We start from the raw sequence: 19,506 nt of genomic DNA, 5'->3' as shown, positions 1-19,506 counted from the left end.
CATGCTTAATCTGGATATAGGCCCAAATTTGTTGGTCGACACTCGACACTCGTCTAATAATCCGAATATTACCACTTCTATGACATTGTGTTTGTGCTGATTATGACCCTCTGATGTTATATGTTTGATTCTGAAATTTCTAATTTTATGTTATATATTTGATTTACAAAATAAATTTCATCTTAAAAAAATTTTACGTATAGTAAAAATTTTATTAAAATATATGTAATAAATGTTGAGGGCCTAAAAACTAAGCACAGGAGTTGGGTTAGGCGGGCTAAGGGTTTGAGGGCCATTTTGACACCCCTACTTCTATGAAACAGAAATTTCATTTTACCGCTCCTTGTTAGCAATTCAGGATACGGCAAATATACGGTACGTGAATAATTTAAGAATTATTAGATAAGCCAAAAAAACGGTATGGTCAATCATTCGGTCAAATATTCGCAATTCGTTAAATATCCGATATATGTATAATAGGGGTATTAAACGTTTTCCTATAAAAATTCGGTGTTCAAAAATTTGGTAATTCTCATATGAATATACCCATGAGTTTTGGTGATTATCAAAAGATTCGGTGTATTTTAAGTACATTTTACTAGTTTACAAAGTTAATTGGGTGTATTCCATTGGATTTTAGTCAACACTTTTGAAAGACTGGGAGTATAACAACAAACCCATACGTATGTGGCATAACTGCCATTGATATGTAGATAAGCAGTTTCAGAGTGGGAGTATGAAAACAAAACCATATATTAATAAACAAGTCCCGTGACCTTTAGGGCGTGCTTGTTAAATTTTCCCACTTGATGGGCAAATATGTAATGGGAAGACATTTTTCCACTTCAAAATTTACCGGCAAACTATCTAGCAGGAAAATTGAGTTTTGCCGCTGCTTGTTTCGTCAACAGACAAATCTTTATATATATATAATAGCAGTCCCTTTTAGAGCGATATGAGGGTGTCCACGTCGACAGGGGGATTACGAGAAAGGGGGAGGAAAAAACTGCCAAACTAAAGAGTCCCACAAAATTTAACCCCACCGAAACTATCTTTTGGGTTTGCACCCTCTCTTCCCTTTCGTCTCCGAACCCTTATGTTCGTCCATGATATCTCTGCCAATTCTAAAAAATATGTCTCTCTTCATATTAGCAAAACAAAACCCACAAAACCTCAAAACACTAACCGCCAACTCCAATTACCCACCCCTATTCGATGACAGTGATGGATTTTTTTTTTATTTTCACGTAGCCGGCATAATCTTTATAGACTCTCCTAAGCATAGAAGGTTCAAAGAGAGGTGATATAGAATCAATGGACCAAGCCTACCAATTTTTGAGCAAGGTACGAAATCTTGCTACAAGTTTTTGAGTTCTTTAGAATATAAAAAAGAAAACAATGAAGTTTCATTTTTTTTCCCCCTCCTGAGTTGAGTTTTTAGTGGTTGCTCAGTCACCCTGAGTTCCTCTCACATTCAATCTACATTGGCGGCCGAGATATACTTTTTCCAGTTGAGAGGGAAAAAAAAAGGGAACTCATAAAGCCGAAAGGGTCTTTGCACGGCTGCTCCTTCTCCATATTCTCTTTGAAATCCAACATGCTCTAGCAATCTGTTCGTCAGGTATGGTTTTTCCGAGTTAAATCAATTGTTTATAGATTTTTTCAATTATGATTTGAAATTGGATTAGGCGATTGTGGGAAGGTACTGACAAGATTAACGATTTGTACGCAACTGAGCAATAATAATTTTCTTCATCGATAATATCCATCTTTAGCTTTGTGAGGAAAGTTGGGAGTCTTTGTTAAACACACTTCTTTGCGAATGCAAATTGCATTGTATTGGTGCAACAACAATGCAGTATTGTTATAAGTTTTTAACAGACAATAAATTTAATACATTGGGAACCAATTATTGTTGCTGAGAGTAGTGTTGGCAAATGTCATTTGCCAGGTTTACCTGTCCTTGATATCACAAAAAATTTGCCATTGGCAAATTTGACAAATAATTTTATTCAACCCTAACCCTAGTTGCAACTCTTTCGCTTCTCTCACTCACTCTCTCTCAACGTTAGAAGGTTAGCCGCTCATCTCTCTCTCTCTTTCTCTTTAATTTTTTTTTTCATATATATATATATATATATTATACACTAGCTATTTCATCTGTTAAACAAACAAGGAAACAATCGTATCCATCGTTTCTTTAGTTTCAACTCCAACTGATGGACAGTATTTATTATTTAGGAATAGATACAAAAAGATGGTGAAATTTGCGGGAAAAGGAGGAGTTTCTTTTAGCAAAAATATTTCATAGTGAAATTTATTACCTTTTGTAGTTCGTTATAGTCTTATAATGGAATTGATTTGCGCACTTTCATTTTTGAATGACTCGTTAATTTAACTGGTTGGTGCTTAGTTTGGTTCTCTACTCAACTGTTGCGTGGAAACATTAGTATTTAGTATGCTGAACTTGGCACCCACGCACCAACGTCGCAAACTTCTTGTGTAGCGATATCATGAGGCCATTTGGAAATTGATATTTGAGGTATCTGATGCGACTGAGAATCATATCCATATCTCAAAGTTACTCAGCCATGTGAGCATATCCTTATATTCCTATTTTGTAAGCCACTGTCTCTTATTTTAATGGACAAACCGATGGTTAGGGGCCTAAACATATGACTAGATGAGATTTCCTCGTGTAATTTTTCATTTTGTGACACAGTTCTGATAACAAATTTTATAGTTCATTTGAATAATTCAGACCCTCTTCAATACGATTGTCTATGATTCAAAAACAGCATTAAGTCATAAAGTAGTGAGTAAGTCATATGAATTGATTAGTCAGAATTTCATCACTTCTATGACTCAGATTTCCTTGTAAACCAGGTGCAGTCAGATTTTTGAATTCGTTAGCGCTTTGCTTGATAAATAGTAGGATTTATTTTACCTGAATAACTAGCTGGTGTGGATCAAAGAGGAATTTTGATAGTTCTTTTTATTGTTTAATTATGTTAACAGATTGGTGGAGAGATCTCAACGACACATTCTTTCTTCTTTTTCTTATGATCGAGCTAATAGTTGTCATCAACAAGCAAACTCTTTCTACTAGATGAGTTCAGTGATCATCTTCTTCTTCGTATTCGTTACGTGTATTTTAACTGTTAAACTATTTGAATATCTTGGTAATGTTATTTAATACTTTACACACTTTTCTTTTTTCCATTTCTCACTGTTCTTCTGTGTGCTGGTCCTGGTGTACCTAATTGAGAATTGAAAAGTAGGTGTAAATTAGTGAGTTACATTACCAATATGGTGCCTCGTTGAATTAGTGAGTTACATTGCCAATATGGTAGCGTATTTTTAGGGAAAGAAAAGATTTTGTCTTTGTTCCATTTTGTTCCTATGGGTTTGGCATGAACTTGAATAATATTTATATTTGTTGATCCACTAGGCTCAATATGCTTTGATTGTTTAGCTTTCATATATTTTCTGCACTTTTGCATTGTGATATGCAATATTCTATAACTAGTATCTCCTCTATATTTATACACAATGTTGTTTAGTGTTAGTTTGATTACTTGTTAAATACGTTGTTTGATTAGTTCACCTTTAAGTTTTTTTTATCGTAGTTATGGCGAGGAGAGAACAAACCCGTTGGTCTCCCATGATGGATGAGATCCTAGTGAAGTTGTTGTTGGATAATACTCTAAATGGTACGGATAGAACGTCAAGGAATGGGTGGGAGAGGGAGACCTTGTCCATGGTGGCTAGGGAGTTGAATCAGCGATTGAACTTGTCAGTTGGGGATGACAATGTACGTTTTAGGATGAAAACGATGAAGAGAGATTACATAGTTGTCAAAGAACTTCTCGAGAGTATTGAGTTTGGTTTTTCATACAACCAACAAACCAAGTGTATTGATGCTGATCGTCAAGCATGGGATGCGTATTTCAAGGTAATTTACTTGACTATCTTGTAACAAATTATTACTATGTTATAACCATAGTGCACTTGTTAGAAATTGTTTATTGTTATAGGCACATCCCGCAACGAGGCATCTAAAAGGGAAGATGTTTTCCTATTTTGCTGAAGCTTGTGTAATTTTTGGGAATGACTACTCACTTTATGCTCCGAATGTTTGTGAAAGCTTTGGGCTAGTTGTTGGTGACACTCCACAAGCTGCGAGTGTACTTGGTGAAAGCTTTGGTGATACACAAGTTGAGAGTGCTAAAAACGTTGGTGGACTTGGTGAACCTTCTAGTGTGGTTGATGATACTACCCCCTCCCTCCCTTCAGTGGAGTATTCATTCCCTGCAGTGGAGTATTCGTGGCAGTAGACTTCATATTTTTTGAAGTGCGTGTTGCTGTGTGTGAAGTGTAGGCGAGTGTGTGTGGTGTGCTATCATGTGTGAAGTGTGTGCTGCTGCTGTGTGAAGTGTAGGCGAGTGTGTGAAGTGTGCTATTGGCTGCTGCTGCTGAATGTTTAGACTCTTGTCCCATATGCAGAGGAAGTGAGCTTTGTTTTAGATTGTTTGTACCTTTATTAGATCTTTTTCACGCTAAACCACCTATCATTTTGTGTACTTAACTGAATCTAGGATCAGTACTTTGAAGGAGAAAACTTAAGTTAAATGAGATGGTCATGATCATCCCATCATGTTGAATTTCAGCAGAATCCCATTCTGTGACTATGTCCTAATCTAATTTTCACTATGTCGACGTCCTAATCTAATTTTCATGGTACTGTGGTGTGATTTGACCTTATTCTTGTCAAAAATCATGTATACTCTCGGTATTGCATCGACGCATCGTGTGTGCCTTTCCTGAACTCTTTGGCTGACTATGGTTTAGGTTGTTTGATCAACATTGTAGACTATGTTTTGAAGGTCTTGTCTGCGGTTACATACAGTATTCGACTAGTGTGATAGTGCCTCTATTACATCTTTTTGATCAGAGGTTGAATCGATCATCATAAGAAGAATTAGGCCAAAAATTATGATACATCATAACTTCATTGCTGAGAATTAGTGCAACGGGAGCTACCTACTTACCTCTGTCAGACAAAAAAGTGTAAGGGTGGTCTTGGTTCTAAAGTTTCAAATTTACAAAGCAAAGCCTTCATTTCACTTGTTGCAACTTCTAACAGATAACTTCGACGATAAGTCCTATCTTCAGATCATCCACTTCCACCTCATGGAAGAGTTATTATTGCACAACAAACCCCTGGTTGCATCAAATTTATTGACTGGAAACTAACTAGCATTATATTTTCTAGACAGTTCTCTCAAGACGAAGTGGAAAGAAAGACATTCAAACTTCAGAATCTGTCTATAATGAGGCTTTCATCATTAGTTGGTCGACCCATCAAACATGCAAATTAAACTTATCAAATTCAGGTGTCTGAGTTAACTGCAAATAAGTTCATTTGGCATTGAAAATAGGCAAAGTGACTTTTCATTGCTACATGAATTTAGCACTGTAAGCAAAATCAAAACAGGGAACGGCCGTGTGAATGTCGCTGTTACGTGTGTCTCTGATTCTGTGCAGACTGATTAAGCTGGGATGCAAGCTATATAATATAATAAACTAAAATGAATATCTCAAAAAAAAAAAAAAAAAAAAAAAAAGATAAGCATATGCATGAGTAATAGCAGACCAATCTCTGAGTTGGAGAACTACCACCATTGAATGAAAGCACTAAGCAGATGCAAGTCAATGAAGCTAGGATTTCATGTTAACAAGTCTTCGATGCACACATAAAACACACCACCTGAATAGACACACACTAGCAACACACACACAGACCACAAACCTGAAATAGTGTCTGCACTCACCTACACAGAGCACTCACACAGTCTGCACTTACCTGCAAAACTGATGCAAAACATTCGAATACGACGCAAAGAACAAGGCTTGGTTCAAATGTAGATTTAATTAATAAATTACAACGCATGAAAAAAGACGAATACAAAGTAAAATATCCTTACATCAACAAAGATGAAAATATATAACTTAATACTTGGTTCAAAGTCTTTAAATTACAACGCATTCGACTACAACACGAAAAGTAACTTAATCATAACAGCAATTAAAACAACTAAAAACACAACTATCAAATACCGGATGTACACCCAATCATCACGTTGCTCAACCACATTATGTCTCATCTTCTCTATTGGTGCATTTGGAATGTTAGAAGGTTTCATAGCAATTTGGGGAGTTGCAATCATCGTCTGGGTCTCTTCGACGAGTTGAATGCACCTACTTAGAATAGATGTAGTAGACATTCTACGCTTAAGGTGAGCGGCCAACTTTTCTTCAGCTTCTTCTATGGACTGGCATCCATAGAACTTCGCATCTTTGTAGCCATTTACTTGAGTTTTACAATCTTCCCAATCTTTGTAAACTCCACGAGTGAAGCCTTCAAGGATTACATAGCAAAAATGTCTCCCCATATCTGTATCACAAATCTAATGTTAAATTTGAAACTAAACCATATGTACGTGGACTATCACCATCATTAGCATTCAAAAGCCACATAAAATACCAAGTTCTAGTATCCAAGAGCAGATAAAATACCAAGTTCTAGTATCCGAGAGCGGATAAAATACCAAGTTCTAGTATCCAAAAGCCACATACATTAATACATATACCAAGTTCTAATTCAAACACTCATACACTACACACTATATTCAAACACTTATACACTACACACTATATTCAAAACTTGAGACGTGATGGACCAACCAACTATATTCTATTTACTAAAACCAACTATAAAACATCACATTCTAGAAAAAATTCGGCAGAGTCTCCTTTGTATTTCTGACATTTCATATGCGCACATCCTGTCTTAACCTGAAAATCCAATAAATATACATCCAAGGCTTATATAAAACCTCATACCTCAGTCGTAAACCCAAAAATTAAACCAACTTAAATAAAAACCCCAAGTCACATATACAAAAAATTATTTCAAAAAGTTTACTATCTTTGCTCCTAACTCAACTAACACGATTCTCAATTCTTGAGCTAAAAGCAAAAAGCACCGATATCGGTTCATATATCGGTGATCCAGATATATCGGATATATCGGATAAGAGTATCCTGGTGACTAATCTAAAGTTTCTAAAATATCGGATATCTCACCGATATATCACCGGATATCTCGGGATATATCTCGATATTTCGGAGAAACCTATATTAAATTATTAAAAAAGAAAACTACATAAATTATCTCGGCGTATTCTTTTAATCGGAAATTCGATATATCTCGGAAAAAATGGGGTTCAATATTCGGTGGATATATAAACATCAAGCCTTATATAAAAGATATTTTGGGCCATGGCTAAAAGACTAAATAATCCCAACGAAACCTATAATCTATATAAAAGACATGAATTCAAACATATAGTAAAAGACATGAATTCAAACATATAGTGAATTCTAATTCAAAATATCATACATATAACGAATTCTAATTCAAAATATCATTCTAAAATATCCAAAAGACACAAGTTAACGGCTTACATTCTACTGCTCAATCTACTTCCCTAAATCCTGAAGCTTTCTTATAAGCCATGAATACTTAAACTAAGGATTATTGATCCCCAAAAAAAGCTTGAGCAACTGCTCATTCTCTCCCAACAAATCAAAGGCCCTCAACATGAGATCAGGTTCCATGTTAGGAAGTGCTTCTAAAGTATCAACTAACAAGGTGGTAGGCTCAACAGGATTGAAGGCACTAGTTAGTTGGCGCACTGCCTCTGTCAACTCCTTGAAATCTAGAGGTTGAGGCATGGCCTCAAGACCAAGACGAGACCTCTTGCGCTTCACTAAAGGAGGGGTACGTAGTAATGCGCCGACTCCCACCTTGTGAAGTATCACCAACTACAAAGCTTTCACCAACTTGTGAACTATCACCATCATTGGCATTAGGATGTGGACTTGGAGGCTAACTTGACTCTTCCTCTATATTCTCTGCCCCTTCATCTCCGACTTCTTCATCTAGAATCACTACTTCCTCATCGTCGTGTCCAGCATTGCCCCCTTTTCCAGTTGCCACATCACTCCCAAATATGATACAAGCTTCCTCAAAATGAGGAAACATCTTCTTTTGTAGGGGCCTTGCTGTAGGATGGACCTATAACAATAAACAATTGTTTACAAGATATAATAATAATACGCAATAATTTAGAGTTAAAAGATAGTAAATATGTTACCTTGCAATACTCTACCCATGCCACATGATCAGCATCTATACCTTTGGTTTGTTGGTTGTACGAAAAACCAAAACCACTAGCCTCGACAACTACTTTGGCAGCGAGGTAATCTTTCTTCATTGTTTTGAGCCGAGAACGTACATTCTCATTCCCGATTGACATATTCAATCATTGATTCAAAGAACCTCTTTTTAAGGTCTCGGGCTTCCACCCATTGTCCGACTTCCTACCTAAACCATTTAAAGTATTTTCTAACAAGACCTCGATTAAGATCTCATCCATTGGGGGGTTCCAACGAATTTGCTTTCGCTTTTGGAAGCAGTGGTTTGGTCACCTCACCCTCACTAACTACACCCTTACCCTTGGATGAGTTGCAGCCGCTTTAGCCATAATGTTGGAAGTATCATTAAAATACAAACAAAGAAATAAAAAAACAATATCAAATTCATTAATAATTAACAACCTCTAATAAGTATTCATTAAACAAAGTCATAGATAACAATATCCATTACAAACCATAATTAATACAAACACCAATTCACTAATAAAAATTCACATTAAAAAGACAAGGTGATCTATTATAAAAGATAATTAAAACACCATCATACATTTAATGTGGTCCCATGGTATCTTGCCACATCATTAAAGCCAAAGAATCTCTCCAATTTGTCCAACCGTCGGCAGGTACCATATCAATTTGAACTTGTTGGTCTTCATTACCATTAGTGTCATCCACATTAATGCCCGCATCCCCATTTCCCTCATCCGAGCTCAATTTTTCATCGGCTAACGTACTGTCTGGGTTTTCCTCCCTCAAGAAGTTATGGATAGCACAACATGCAAGGATTACGTTCGTATGTACACTCGTATCATAATGAGGAGCATGCCTAAGACATGCAAAACGTTTCTTCAACAACCCGATTGTTCTCTCAACAACCATACGCAATGACGAATGCCTAAAATTATACAACTCTTTGTAATCTTGAGCATCCTATGTGCCTATGTCACGGAGATAATATCGCATGCCACGAAAGGGTGTGAGGAATCCCGGGACTAATGCGAAACCAGCATCCGCAAGATAGTATTTCGATCCTGGGACGGTGTCATGTTAAGTTTAGTATATAACATTTTTATAAGCTAAGATAGATTATGATAAGAGCCCAAAACTGTAGTTTTAACCCTTTTAACAATATTGTTTTAGACTAATTATGTGATTAATAAGTAAGAGTTAGTACTGTTATCGTGTTTTTGTGTATTTAAGGCATTGGAGTCGAATATGTGCAGAAATGCGCCTCTTTTGCGAGATAAAGGAGCTAGAGTTGGTTGCTAAGAAGTTCTATGATAAAAGACCAAGATTCAAGGAGAAAAAGCCTTTTTAAAGCCCGGTCAAAGCTGAAAAGTCAAAATCAACGCGGGCAGAAACAGCGCATAAAAGTCAACAGAACTTCCGAAGGTCGTATCTTTGGACTCAGACCTCAGAATTGGGCCTACCTTATATCAAAACGACTGGCTCGGAAAGAGCTTTCCAATGGTCTAAGACTTGACCCAATCAGAGAAGCAGAAGTGGGCAAAAAGTATGTGGGAGTCAAATCTAACTGAAAAGGCCTCTGTGGACTGAAGAAATTGGGTTTTGGGCTCGATTTTCCGGCCCAAAACATGGATCCTCAGCCCATGCACGAAAAGGTGGATCTGGTCTTCTCCATTTGTATGGAGAAGACTTAGCTCTTAAGCATACTTAGATCTAGATTAGAAAATTAGGTTAGACTTCATTAAGGAGTTCAAATAACTTAGTTTAGATCTAGTTTTTACATTCAATTAATTAGTTTGTTTTAATTTCATAAGTAGTTATTCATAATCTTAGTTTTAAATTAGTTTTAATTTTAGTTTTAATTCATTTTGAATAATTATTGTTATTGTTCAAATAGATTAATAGAGTTTAAATTAGTTATTAAATTATGATTTGTTATTATTGTTCTTGTGTTGGGAATGATAGTATAGAAATTTCACATCACACATTACTCTCACCATTGTTCTTTGTGTTTGGTCAATTGAATTCTATTTAGTCTTGGTAGATTGAGAGTGGAACGAATCCATACTCTTATCTATATTGCTTCATTATTATTTGAGAGAGTAAGGAAAAATTATTGATACCGTAAGAATGAGGTTAGAGTAATCTAGTTGAGTTTTTACTGGTTATCAAATGGCACCGCTGCCATCTTAATCTCGTTCAAGACAAGAATTCAATTGCTTGAATTCAAGGGGAGATCCCCCATTCTCTATTCTCTACCCACCCACCCTTTTAATTTTTCATTCTTATTTCTTGAATTAACGGAACTGTTCACTATTTTAGGCATAGGGGCTGCAGATTCACCGAGAAAACACTGCAGTAAAGGTATTTGTAAATTTCAAAAAATTCTGAAAATTTACAGGCGTAATTCTTAAGGTGTTATTGATTTACTGTCATTTTTTCAGATTTTTCCTAATTATTTTACCTTGTGAACAAATACGATCTTTACAGTGCTGCATTTCAGTTTTCAAACCGTAAGTTCTTGAAAAACATACGAGTAAGGTTACTTAGTCAGTTCCAAAAATTCTAAACTTTTTACAGGAATATCTATCCTAAGTCAGGAGGTTTTAGTAAATATTTGACGAGTTTTTTATTTGTTTTGGCCTTCTAACTAGTGGATTGTTTCCAGTGTGTTTATGCAGTTTTGCAAACACTTAATTTCTGGAACAACAGCCGGTAAGGAGGATTTGTAGAACTCCAATTGCTCTAAAATTTTTACAGGAATAGTCATGATCTGTCAAGAGTCTCCAGTAAAATTTTGGAGATTTTTGTCTCTGTTTTGATTGGTTAACTTTTCAGTTGTTTGTATTGTGTCCGAAAACTATTTCACAAACTTTGAAGGGCAGTAGAAGGACTTTCATAGCTCCGATTGATCTGAAATTTTACTGGCTACTTTATAAATGTCTAAAAAAACTACTGTAAAAATTTCAAATTTTTTGGAGCGCGCCCCGCGCCCTAGATAGCTTATTTCCAAGCGCGCTCAATTGCCTGGACATTGTGTCAAGCACGAGCGCGACCCGCGCCCTAGATAGCCTATTTCCAAGCGCGCCCCACGCTCAACCGCCGGACATTGTGTCAAGCACAAGCGCGACCTGCGCCCTAGGTAGCCTATTTCCAAGCGCGCCCCACGCTCAACCACCTGGAACTTGAGTTAGACAGGAGCGCGACCAGCCCTCTTTCGGAGCGACCCGATTTTCACAGTGTCACCCAAATTTTCATTTCTTCAAGTTATTCAGTGTTTCTAACATCATACAAACTCTGAGATCGCGCATACAAGATGTTATTCAAACGCGTAGAAAGGAGGCATTCATGTACTCCTTCTTCCACTCGTCGCCTCTTCTGTCAGAGGAGTTTTAATTCTAGTATAATCAGGCTTGTTTTTCGTAGATATAAATACCACACGCCTATCTAGAATTTCACACACTACACCTGCATCAATGGCTAAAGAACAAGAGACTCCTCTCTCTGATTTTTATAAAGCCCTAAATGATGGCCCTAAGTCGTGCATCGTTCTTGCGGAGACCTAGTGGGGATTTTCGAATTCCCCTAATATATTTAACTTGTTACCGGTTTTCATGGTTTAGACCACGAGAAGCCTTACCAAAGATATGCGTAGGATAGACCAAGTTCTCACTACATTCCATCATCCTAGCGTAAGTCCGGATCAAGTTAAACTTAGGGTGTTTCCATTCACCCTAGCCGACAAAGCAACGTCTTGGTTAACTGCCCAAACACCAAACTCTGTGGACTCATGGGCTCAACTTGTTCAATTGTTCATGGAACAGTTTTACCCACCACTAAAGACAGATGAAATACTTCACAAGATTCATTTCTTTCGCCAGAATCCTCATGAATCCTTTTCAGAGGCCTGGAATCGTTTCACTGATCTTCTCATTGAATGCCCACATCATAATCTTGCGAAAGACACGCTTGTTCGTGCCTTTTTCAAGGGCCTTTTACATCGTCATAAGGAGGTTCTAGATATCATAACTGGGGGCAGTTTTCTTAGTAAAGGAGCCTTGGAGGCTTATACATTCTTAGAAGATCAATCTAAGATGAACAACAATTGGGCAGGTAACGACTCTTCCCACTCCACTCCTTCTTCTTTTGAGGTTAAACCTGATTCTAAGCTTAAAATTCTTATCGATGCCCTCACTAAAAGGGTAGATGCCATCTCTATTCAACAACAACCCACTCCAGTCATGAACATTAAATTTACTCGTTGTAATGTTTGTTTTAGTCTTGAGCATTCCGACTTCTATTGTCCTCTTGTCTATGCACAACCACCACCACAACCATCAAATTTCAATCAGTTAACTCAACATCAAGGACAAGGAAACTTAGGCAATTAGAATAGAGGTTTAGTGCCCATGACCCAGAACTATCAACATCAAGACATGAACGCTCAACAAGCCTTAATTCCAGTTCAACCATCTACAGACAAATTAGTAGTGACCTTGTTGGAAAAACAAAATCAAATTATGCAACAAAACTCAAACTTGATGAAAGATCAGCATGATCAAAACTCTAATATGATGAAACAAACGATGCAAATGATGTAGTCTTTGTACCAAATAGTTATTGACATGTCTCCTAACCAAAATAATAACCAAACAGGCGTGTTTCCAGGTTAAGCAGTGTTTAATCCTAAGTTAACAAACACCGCCTTTGAAATAAACAGTATTCACTCTAATGGTAATATAAACCAAGGGGACCTACAGGCAGTCACTACCCTTCGTTCAGGGAGAGTAGTTGATAACAAAATAACTATGCCTGAAGACCACCCGCAAACAGAAGCTGAAAATGAAACCATACCAAATACTGTAATAGAAACTGAAGACCCTACAACTGTAGAAGTACCAGTTAAACCACAACCGAAAGGGAAAACCTTACAAAACCCAATAATAGAAATTGAAGACCCTACACTTGTAGAGGTTCCAATATGGACACCTTGATAAGAAACGGATAAAGATAAAGCAAAGACTAATAATATTGCTAAATATAGAGATAAACCACCATATCCCCAGAGACTAGTTATGTCTAAAAAGGACAAAATTTTTGATGGGATTAGGAAAGTGTTTAAAAATCTGACTATAAACCTACCTTTTCTAGATGCTATAAAAAGTTTACCTGGACACGCTAAGTTTCTAAAAGAATTGTGTACCAATAAGAGGAAAACCAACATACCCAATGAAACCTTCTTAACTGAACAATATCCCTCTTTATCTGAACATAACGGAATTGTTAAGTACAAGGACCTTGGTCGTCCTACTGTATAATACACCTTAGGTGATACCTTCATAACAACTGCTTTATTAGACCTAGGAGCGAGTGTTAACTTACTCCTTTTTTATTTATATAAACAACTGAGTTTAACAAAACTTCAACCAATCAAAATGACTTTCCAGTTAGCCGATCGTTCTATTACGTATCCCAAGGGTGTAGTTGAAAACATTCCCAAGGGTGTAGTTGGGGGTGGTGTATTTTGGTATTTCATTTCAAAACATTTTGCCACCCATTGTCTGTCATGTTTACTCCAATTTAGTTAGTACGTAATAGTTTAATTGTGTTTCATGTTATCATATCATTTTTACAATATTTCTATTACAGGTACTGCCAATTTTTGCCACGTTTCTATGGTAAATTTTTTCTTATCTCTTTACACTTTGAGGACAAAGCGTTCAATTGTTTGGGGGTGGGATAGAAACATTTGCAAAAAGTAGGCACTTTTAGGATGTAAATTACGCACTTTTCTTTATATAAAAAACAAAATTTTAAATCATAAATAGTGTTTATACTAGGCACTTAGTGATAATGGTATTGTTCCCTTCTCCATGATGATATTAGTCTAGAAATCTCACGTAGTACTTGAATTAGGATTTAATTTCTGAAACATAAATTAATACGTAGGTAATAGTCATTGCAACTTTTCACGAATATCTTACATGAGCATCTTTGATTGTACTTGGTAGTATTTTTCTGAGACCTAAGTTAGAGTACTTAATACATATCCTGTGAGCATCTAGCCTAAAAGTCTCATAAGAGTGAAATATCTGAGTGATGACACAAGGGAGAAGTAAATTCCGAGTAGAGAAATCACACATCCACTTGCTTGATCACCACATCATATCCTAAGCGAGAATATAGGCCCTCTTTGGATTGATATAGCCAGAAATTCATACCTATATGAAATTTATTATCCGCTAGTCGCCCCACTGAGCTTTTCATTAGTCTTTTTCACAAACCACAAATCCTTTACTTAATAAAACAAAATAAAAAAATAAAATTATCCTACTTATCTGGATAAGTCTAGGAAATGGGATGAGTGAAGAAAAGAGAAGAGAAATATAAACAAAAATTAGTTAGTTGCTTCAGAAAAGGAAAAAAAAAAAAAAAAAATTCCATCCAAAGAAAATAAAAATAAAATAAAATAAAAACTCCAAAAATAGAATAAAAGGAGTCAAAAAGTCAAAATAAAAAGACTAAGGATGGAAACAAAATGTAGAAGCAAAAGAACAAGGTTTTCTCTAGTTACATAATATGAAGACCCTACTTTCTCAGACTTGTTTTTTTTAATATCCATTTCCTTCCTTCTTTAACCAATATCTACGCCCCGTATCACCTAATAAAGACATCTAGCTCAATTAGGAATAGGTTAATGTGATAGTAAGTGGTAGATGTGTTTGATCGACCTCGGCTTCCTTGGATTGTCATTGAGATTGTGAGAAAATATGTGCCTACTGCACACTGGAGTTAGCAAACTTGAGTGAAAAAATCAGAGTGTTATGTGTTTTGACACATTCCTTGTGAGAACCTACTTAGGCACTTATTTACCCAAAAAGTTTCAGAAACGGACCTGCCATTGCATTTCATATCGTAGTTCATTGTATAGTTGTTTATCTTAAGATGATTTGATTATTATGTATGTATTAGTTTAAGTTTTAGAATGATCATTCTTGTTTAAATACTAGTGAGATGTATAGATCATTGAGACATAAATAAGAAAACAATAATTTTATTTCTTAGTCATTGTAGTATAGATGAAGTTTGTGAGTACCTTCACTGGAAAACTCTCACGAGGCTATAACTCGTCCACTAGGGAATTCCTAGTGGTTTAAGGCCTTGTTGCATATGGTCAATGCAATCGTACTCGGCAAAACGAGATTAGTTAGAACTCCATTTTTGGTCACTTATTCTAATTTCTCATATTTGCTTGAGGACAAGCAAAATGTTGTTTGGGGGTGGTTTGATAAGAGCCCAAAACTGTAGTTTTAACCCTTTTAACAATATTGCTTTAGACCAATTATGTGATTAATAAGTAAGAGTTAGTACTGTTATCGTGCTTTTGTGTATTTCAAGCATTGGAGTCGAATATGTGCAGAAATGCGCCCCTTTTGTGAGATAAATGAGCAAGGGTTGGTTGCTAAGAAGTTCTATGATAAAAGGCCAAGATTCAAGGAGAAAAAGCTTTTTTAAAGCCCGGTCAAAGCTGAAAAGTCAAAGTCAACGCGCGTAAAAAACAAGATAAAAGTCGTGAGAACTTCGAAGGTCAGATATCTTTGGACTCAGACCTCGGAATTGGGCCTACCTTATGTCAAAACGACCGGCTCGAAAAGAGATTTCCAATGGTCTAAGACTTGACCCAATCAGAGGAGTAGAAATGGGCAAAAAGTTTGTGGAAGTCAAATCTAACTGAAAAGGCCTCTGTGGACTGAAGAAATTGGGTTTTAGGCTCGATTTTCTGGCCCAAAACATGGATCCTCAGCCCATGCACGAAAAGGTGGATCTGGTCTCCTCCATTTGTATGGAGAAGACTTAGCTCTTAAGCATACTTAGATCTAGATTAGAAAATTAGGTTAGACTCCATTAAGGAGTTCAAATAACTTAGTTTAGATCTAGTTTTTACATTCAATTAATTAGTTTGTTTTAATTTCATAAGTAGTTATTCATAATCTTAGTTCTAAATTAGTTTTAATTTATTTTGAATCATTATTGTTATTGTTCTAATAGATTAATAGAGTTTAAATTAGTTATTAAATTATGACTTGTTATTATTGTTCTTGTGTTAGGAATGATAGTATAGAAATTTCACATCACACATTACTCTCGCCATTGTTCTTTGTATTTGTTCAATTGAATTCTATTTAGTCTTGATAGATTGAGAGTGGAACGAATCCATACTCTTATCTATATTGCTTCATTATTATTTGAGAGAGTAAGGAAAAATTATTGATACCGTAAGAATGAGGTTAAAGTAATCTAGTTGAGTTTTTACAGGTTGTCAGATTACAATTATAAACCTTGACATACCAGTGGGTAGATCGAGTAAGTTTGTGCCCAGGGCGAGATACGACACTCCTCAAGACTCGACCATCATGGGCAGAACCCTCCCATCCAGCAAGTACATAAGTAAACTTCATGTCAAATGTACAGGCAACCAACACATTTTGGCTGACGACATTCTTCCTTTCTATTACGATATCTACCCTGGTCTTCCACATCTACTTTGGTAGCAATGTGAGTACCTTCAATAGCACCCACAACATCCTAAAACCAAAAATAGTTGTTAACGGCAATTTTATAAGTCAAAAGTTTAATAGGATGGACATCAACATGCTTCTATATCTCTCTAACCTGAAAATACTGATGCCATTCTTTTGTTTCCGAGCACTGCTTAGGAGAGTTTGCAGCGGTAGCATTATTGACCACTTCTCTATATAACCTCAAAACCATTTGCAATACCACATGAAAATAACGATGAACTGTTTCACATAAGCGGAAGAATTGCAACTCAATATTTCGTTGTCGCATGTCATGCCCGATTGTGTACAAGAAATACGTGACTTGCTCCTCGACTGACAGATACCGGCTGTCATTAAGACCAAGTCTGCGCAAACAGAGGAAGAAGCGACGAAACATTTCTCTATTCATCCTCAACATGTTATGACAATAGCAGTCACTGTCCATATAAAACCTCCTCAACACAACACTCCGTTGCAGATCCATATTCCTACGCAGAGCCCTATGTATGGGTGTAGGTATAGCTCTAACAACCCTACGCCTAGTCATATATATCCTATACCACCAATCGTAGTATGCCATCATAGCTTGAGCAATAATAGCAACCACCAAAGTCGCAACTGCCCTACGCTCACGTGTAGTTCTCCTCATTCTACACAAACCCATAAAATGTAATAATAACTAACAACTAAAATATCTACAAAGTCATATATATATATATATATATATATATATATATATATATATATATATATATATATATATATATATATATACCTAAATAACTAGCAATATAAAGCCATTCATATACTCTGCATAGAGAAGTCTACTTTTAGAAGAGCACTTCTCATATTTAATGCAAAATATTCATACATAATCAACATTTACTCTCTATAGTCTATAACTAATTCAAACAGTTTCATCTTTGGAAACAAATTAAAGGGGGTTCAACTAGATGGGTTTCAACATGGGTATGAGCATCATATCAATCTCTTTATATTCATTCATTCTCATCACCAAATTGTGAGGGGACTATTCCATTTGATACGTGTGTCGAGCGCATGTCACTAACTATAATCTATACTTACTAGTATGCTCAACAGGATTGAAGGCACTAGTTAGTTGACGCACTGCCTCCGTCAACTCCTTGAAATCTAGAGCCTGGAGGTGGAGGTATGGCCTCAAGACCAAGATGAGACCTCTTGTGCTTCACTAAAGGAGGGATAGTAATGCGCCTATGGCATGATAATAATAACAATTAAAAGATATTATACACAATGATATACACACAATTTTATTTACTAGATATAAGCAACACATTTCTTTGTTGTGATAACAGTATTCACTATTATAAGTAAAGTCTACAATCCTTTCTCTTCCAACAAAAGCACAGGTGCAAAACGGTCTGCGACTAGAATACATTCAACTTGACAACCCTCAATAAAACTTTAAAAGACAATCAATTTTCTCGATTTTAGTCTTCTGTAGCAAAACCCAAAAATGTAAAAACAGCACATGCAAATCAAGTCAATTTTTGATATTGTTCTACATTGTGCTAAACTGCTCGCCTTTTTCGTTCATCTTGTACACACTATATCTATCTTATGCTAAATATTGACTATGGATCATGCCTGTAGGCTTCTAGTAAGCACAAAACACTTAAAGTTCGTAAACAATAACACATAACATGCATTCACATAGATAAGCTAATAACAATGGTGAGTCCAAAGTTATATATTCATGCAAGGACCAAAATATCGATATCGGTGAATATATCGGTGTATCCAAAAACCGATATATATCGGATATATCCTTTTTTTTTGTGACCAGTCCAAACTTTAAAATATTGAAAATATCATATATATCAGAAATATAATATCGGAAATATCGGAAATATATCAGAAATATATTGAAAATATCGGATTTATATTAAAAAAATGGTCAAAAAGTCAAACGGTATATATCGTATATATCGATTATATCGGCGATATAAAGTTTTATATCGGAAATTCCGATATATATCGGGAAAAAAGGGTTCAATATTCGGTGGATATATGTCAGAAATATCGATGTCGGTGTACCCAAAAAACGATATAATGGCGATATTTTGGTACTTGTACTCATGTGCTTTGTTTGTGCGTAACTTGATAGTGAGAGTCCCAGAATTCTTATACTTAAACATATTATTATACATGAGAAACCATTTCACCTCAACAAAGAACAATTAAGCTAACATTTCTTGCCATCTCGAAACCAAATAAAAACCATTCTAGAAACTAAACCACCACTTAATTTGCTCCTAAAAACATATTCTAAATACCATTATAGTAAACCAAACAAACAAATCAACATAATAGACTTCAAATCTCACTGATGCGCGAATATACTCTTGGAAAGCCTCTTGATACTTGTCTCGAGAATAAAACCAACTGTTTACACTCAAAAGAAAAAAAGACGGAACATGATGTCGATTAAAACCATGGAGTGGCATATTAAAATGAAAACAAAATTCAAGAGAGAGAGAGAGTGAGAACTCACCGTCGGCGCTTGAGAGAGAGAGTGTGTGTGAGAGATAATGAAACTTACAACTTAAAGAAGAATAGAAGGAATAAGAAAGCATCCACAGGTGTAACAAAGAGTAACCTCCACAGAATATTTCTCCTTAACATTACTGTTTACCGGTATATGCTCCTTGAC

At 35.9% G+C, this 19,506-nt stretch overlaps 1 protein-coding gene across 1 annotated transcript; it reads right to left on the bottom strand.

Annotated features, from left to right (window-relative positions):
- Positions 1–16,710: 16,710 nt before the first annotated feature.
- LOC147489150 (uncharacterized) lies at positions 16,711–17,460 on the bottom strand. Its single transcript, XM_086574579.1, has 2 exons — positions 16,924–17,460; positions 16,711–16,836 (listed from the first exon to the last, which is right to left on the bottom strand). The coding sequence occupies exons 1-2, from the start codon at positions 17,458–17,460 to the stop codon at positions 16,711–16,713; spliced, it is 663 nt and encodes a 220-aa protein (XP_086430705.1).
- Between the last annotated feature and the right edge of the window lie 2,046 nt (positions 17,461–19,506).

The sequence above is a fragment of the Coptis chinensis genome, chromosome 7 (assembly GCF_015680905.1).
Source record: "Coptis chinensis isolate HL-2020 chromosome 7, ASM1568090v1, whole genome shotgun sequence".
In the NCBI taxonomy this organism is placed as follows: Eukaryota; Viridiplantae; Streptophyta; class Magnoliopsida; order Ranunculales; family Ranunculaceae; genus Coptis; species Coptis chinensis.
The sequence above is the reverse complement of the archived record's forward strand: the minus strand, read 5'-3'. Positions and strand labels throughout refer to the sequence as shown.

Bases quoted from the DNA above. Each gene is read 5' to 3' on its own strand.
- LOC147489150 (XM_086574579.1), bottom strand. From the start codon at position 17,460: ATGAGGAGAACTACACGTGAGCGTAGGGCAGTTGCGACTTTGGTGGTT. The intron at 16,837-16,923 runs GTTAGAGAGATA...TTTTGGTTTTAG, and splicing joins AATGGCATCAGTATTTTCAG to GATGTTGTGGGTGCTATTGA.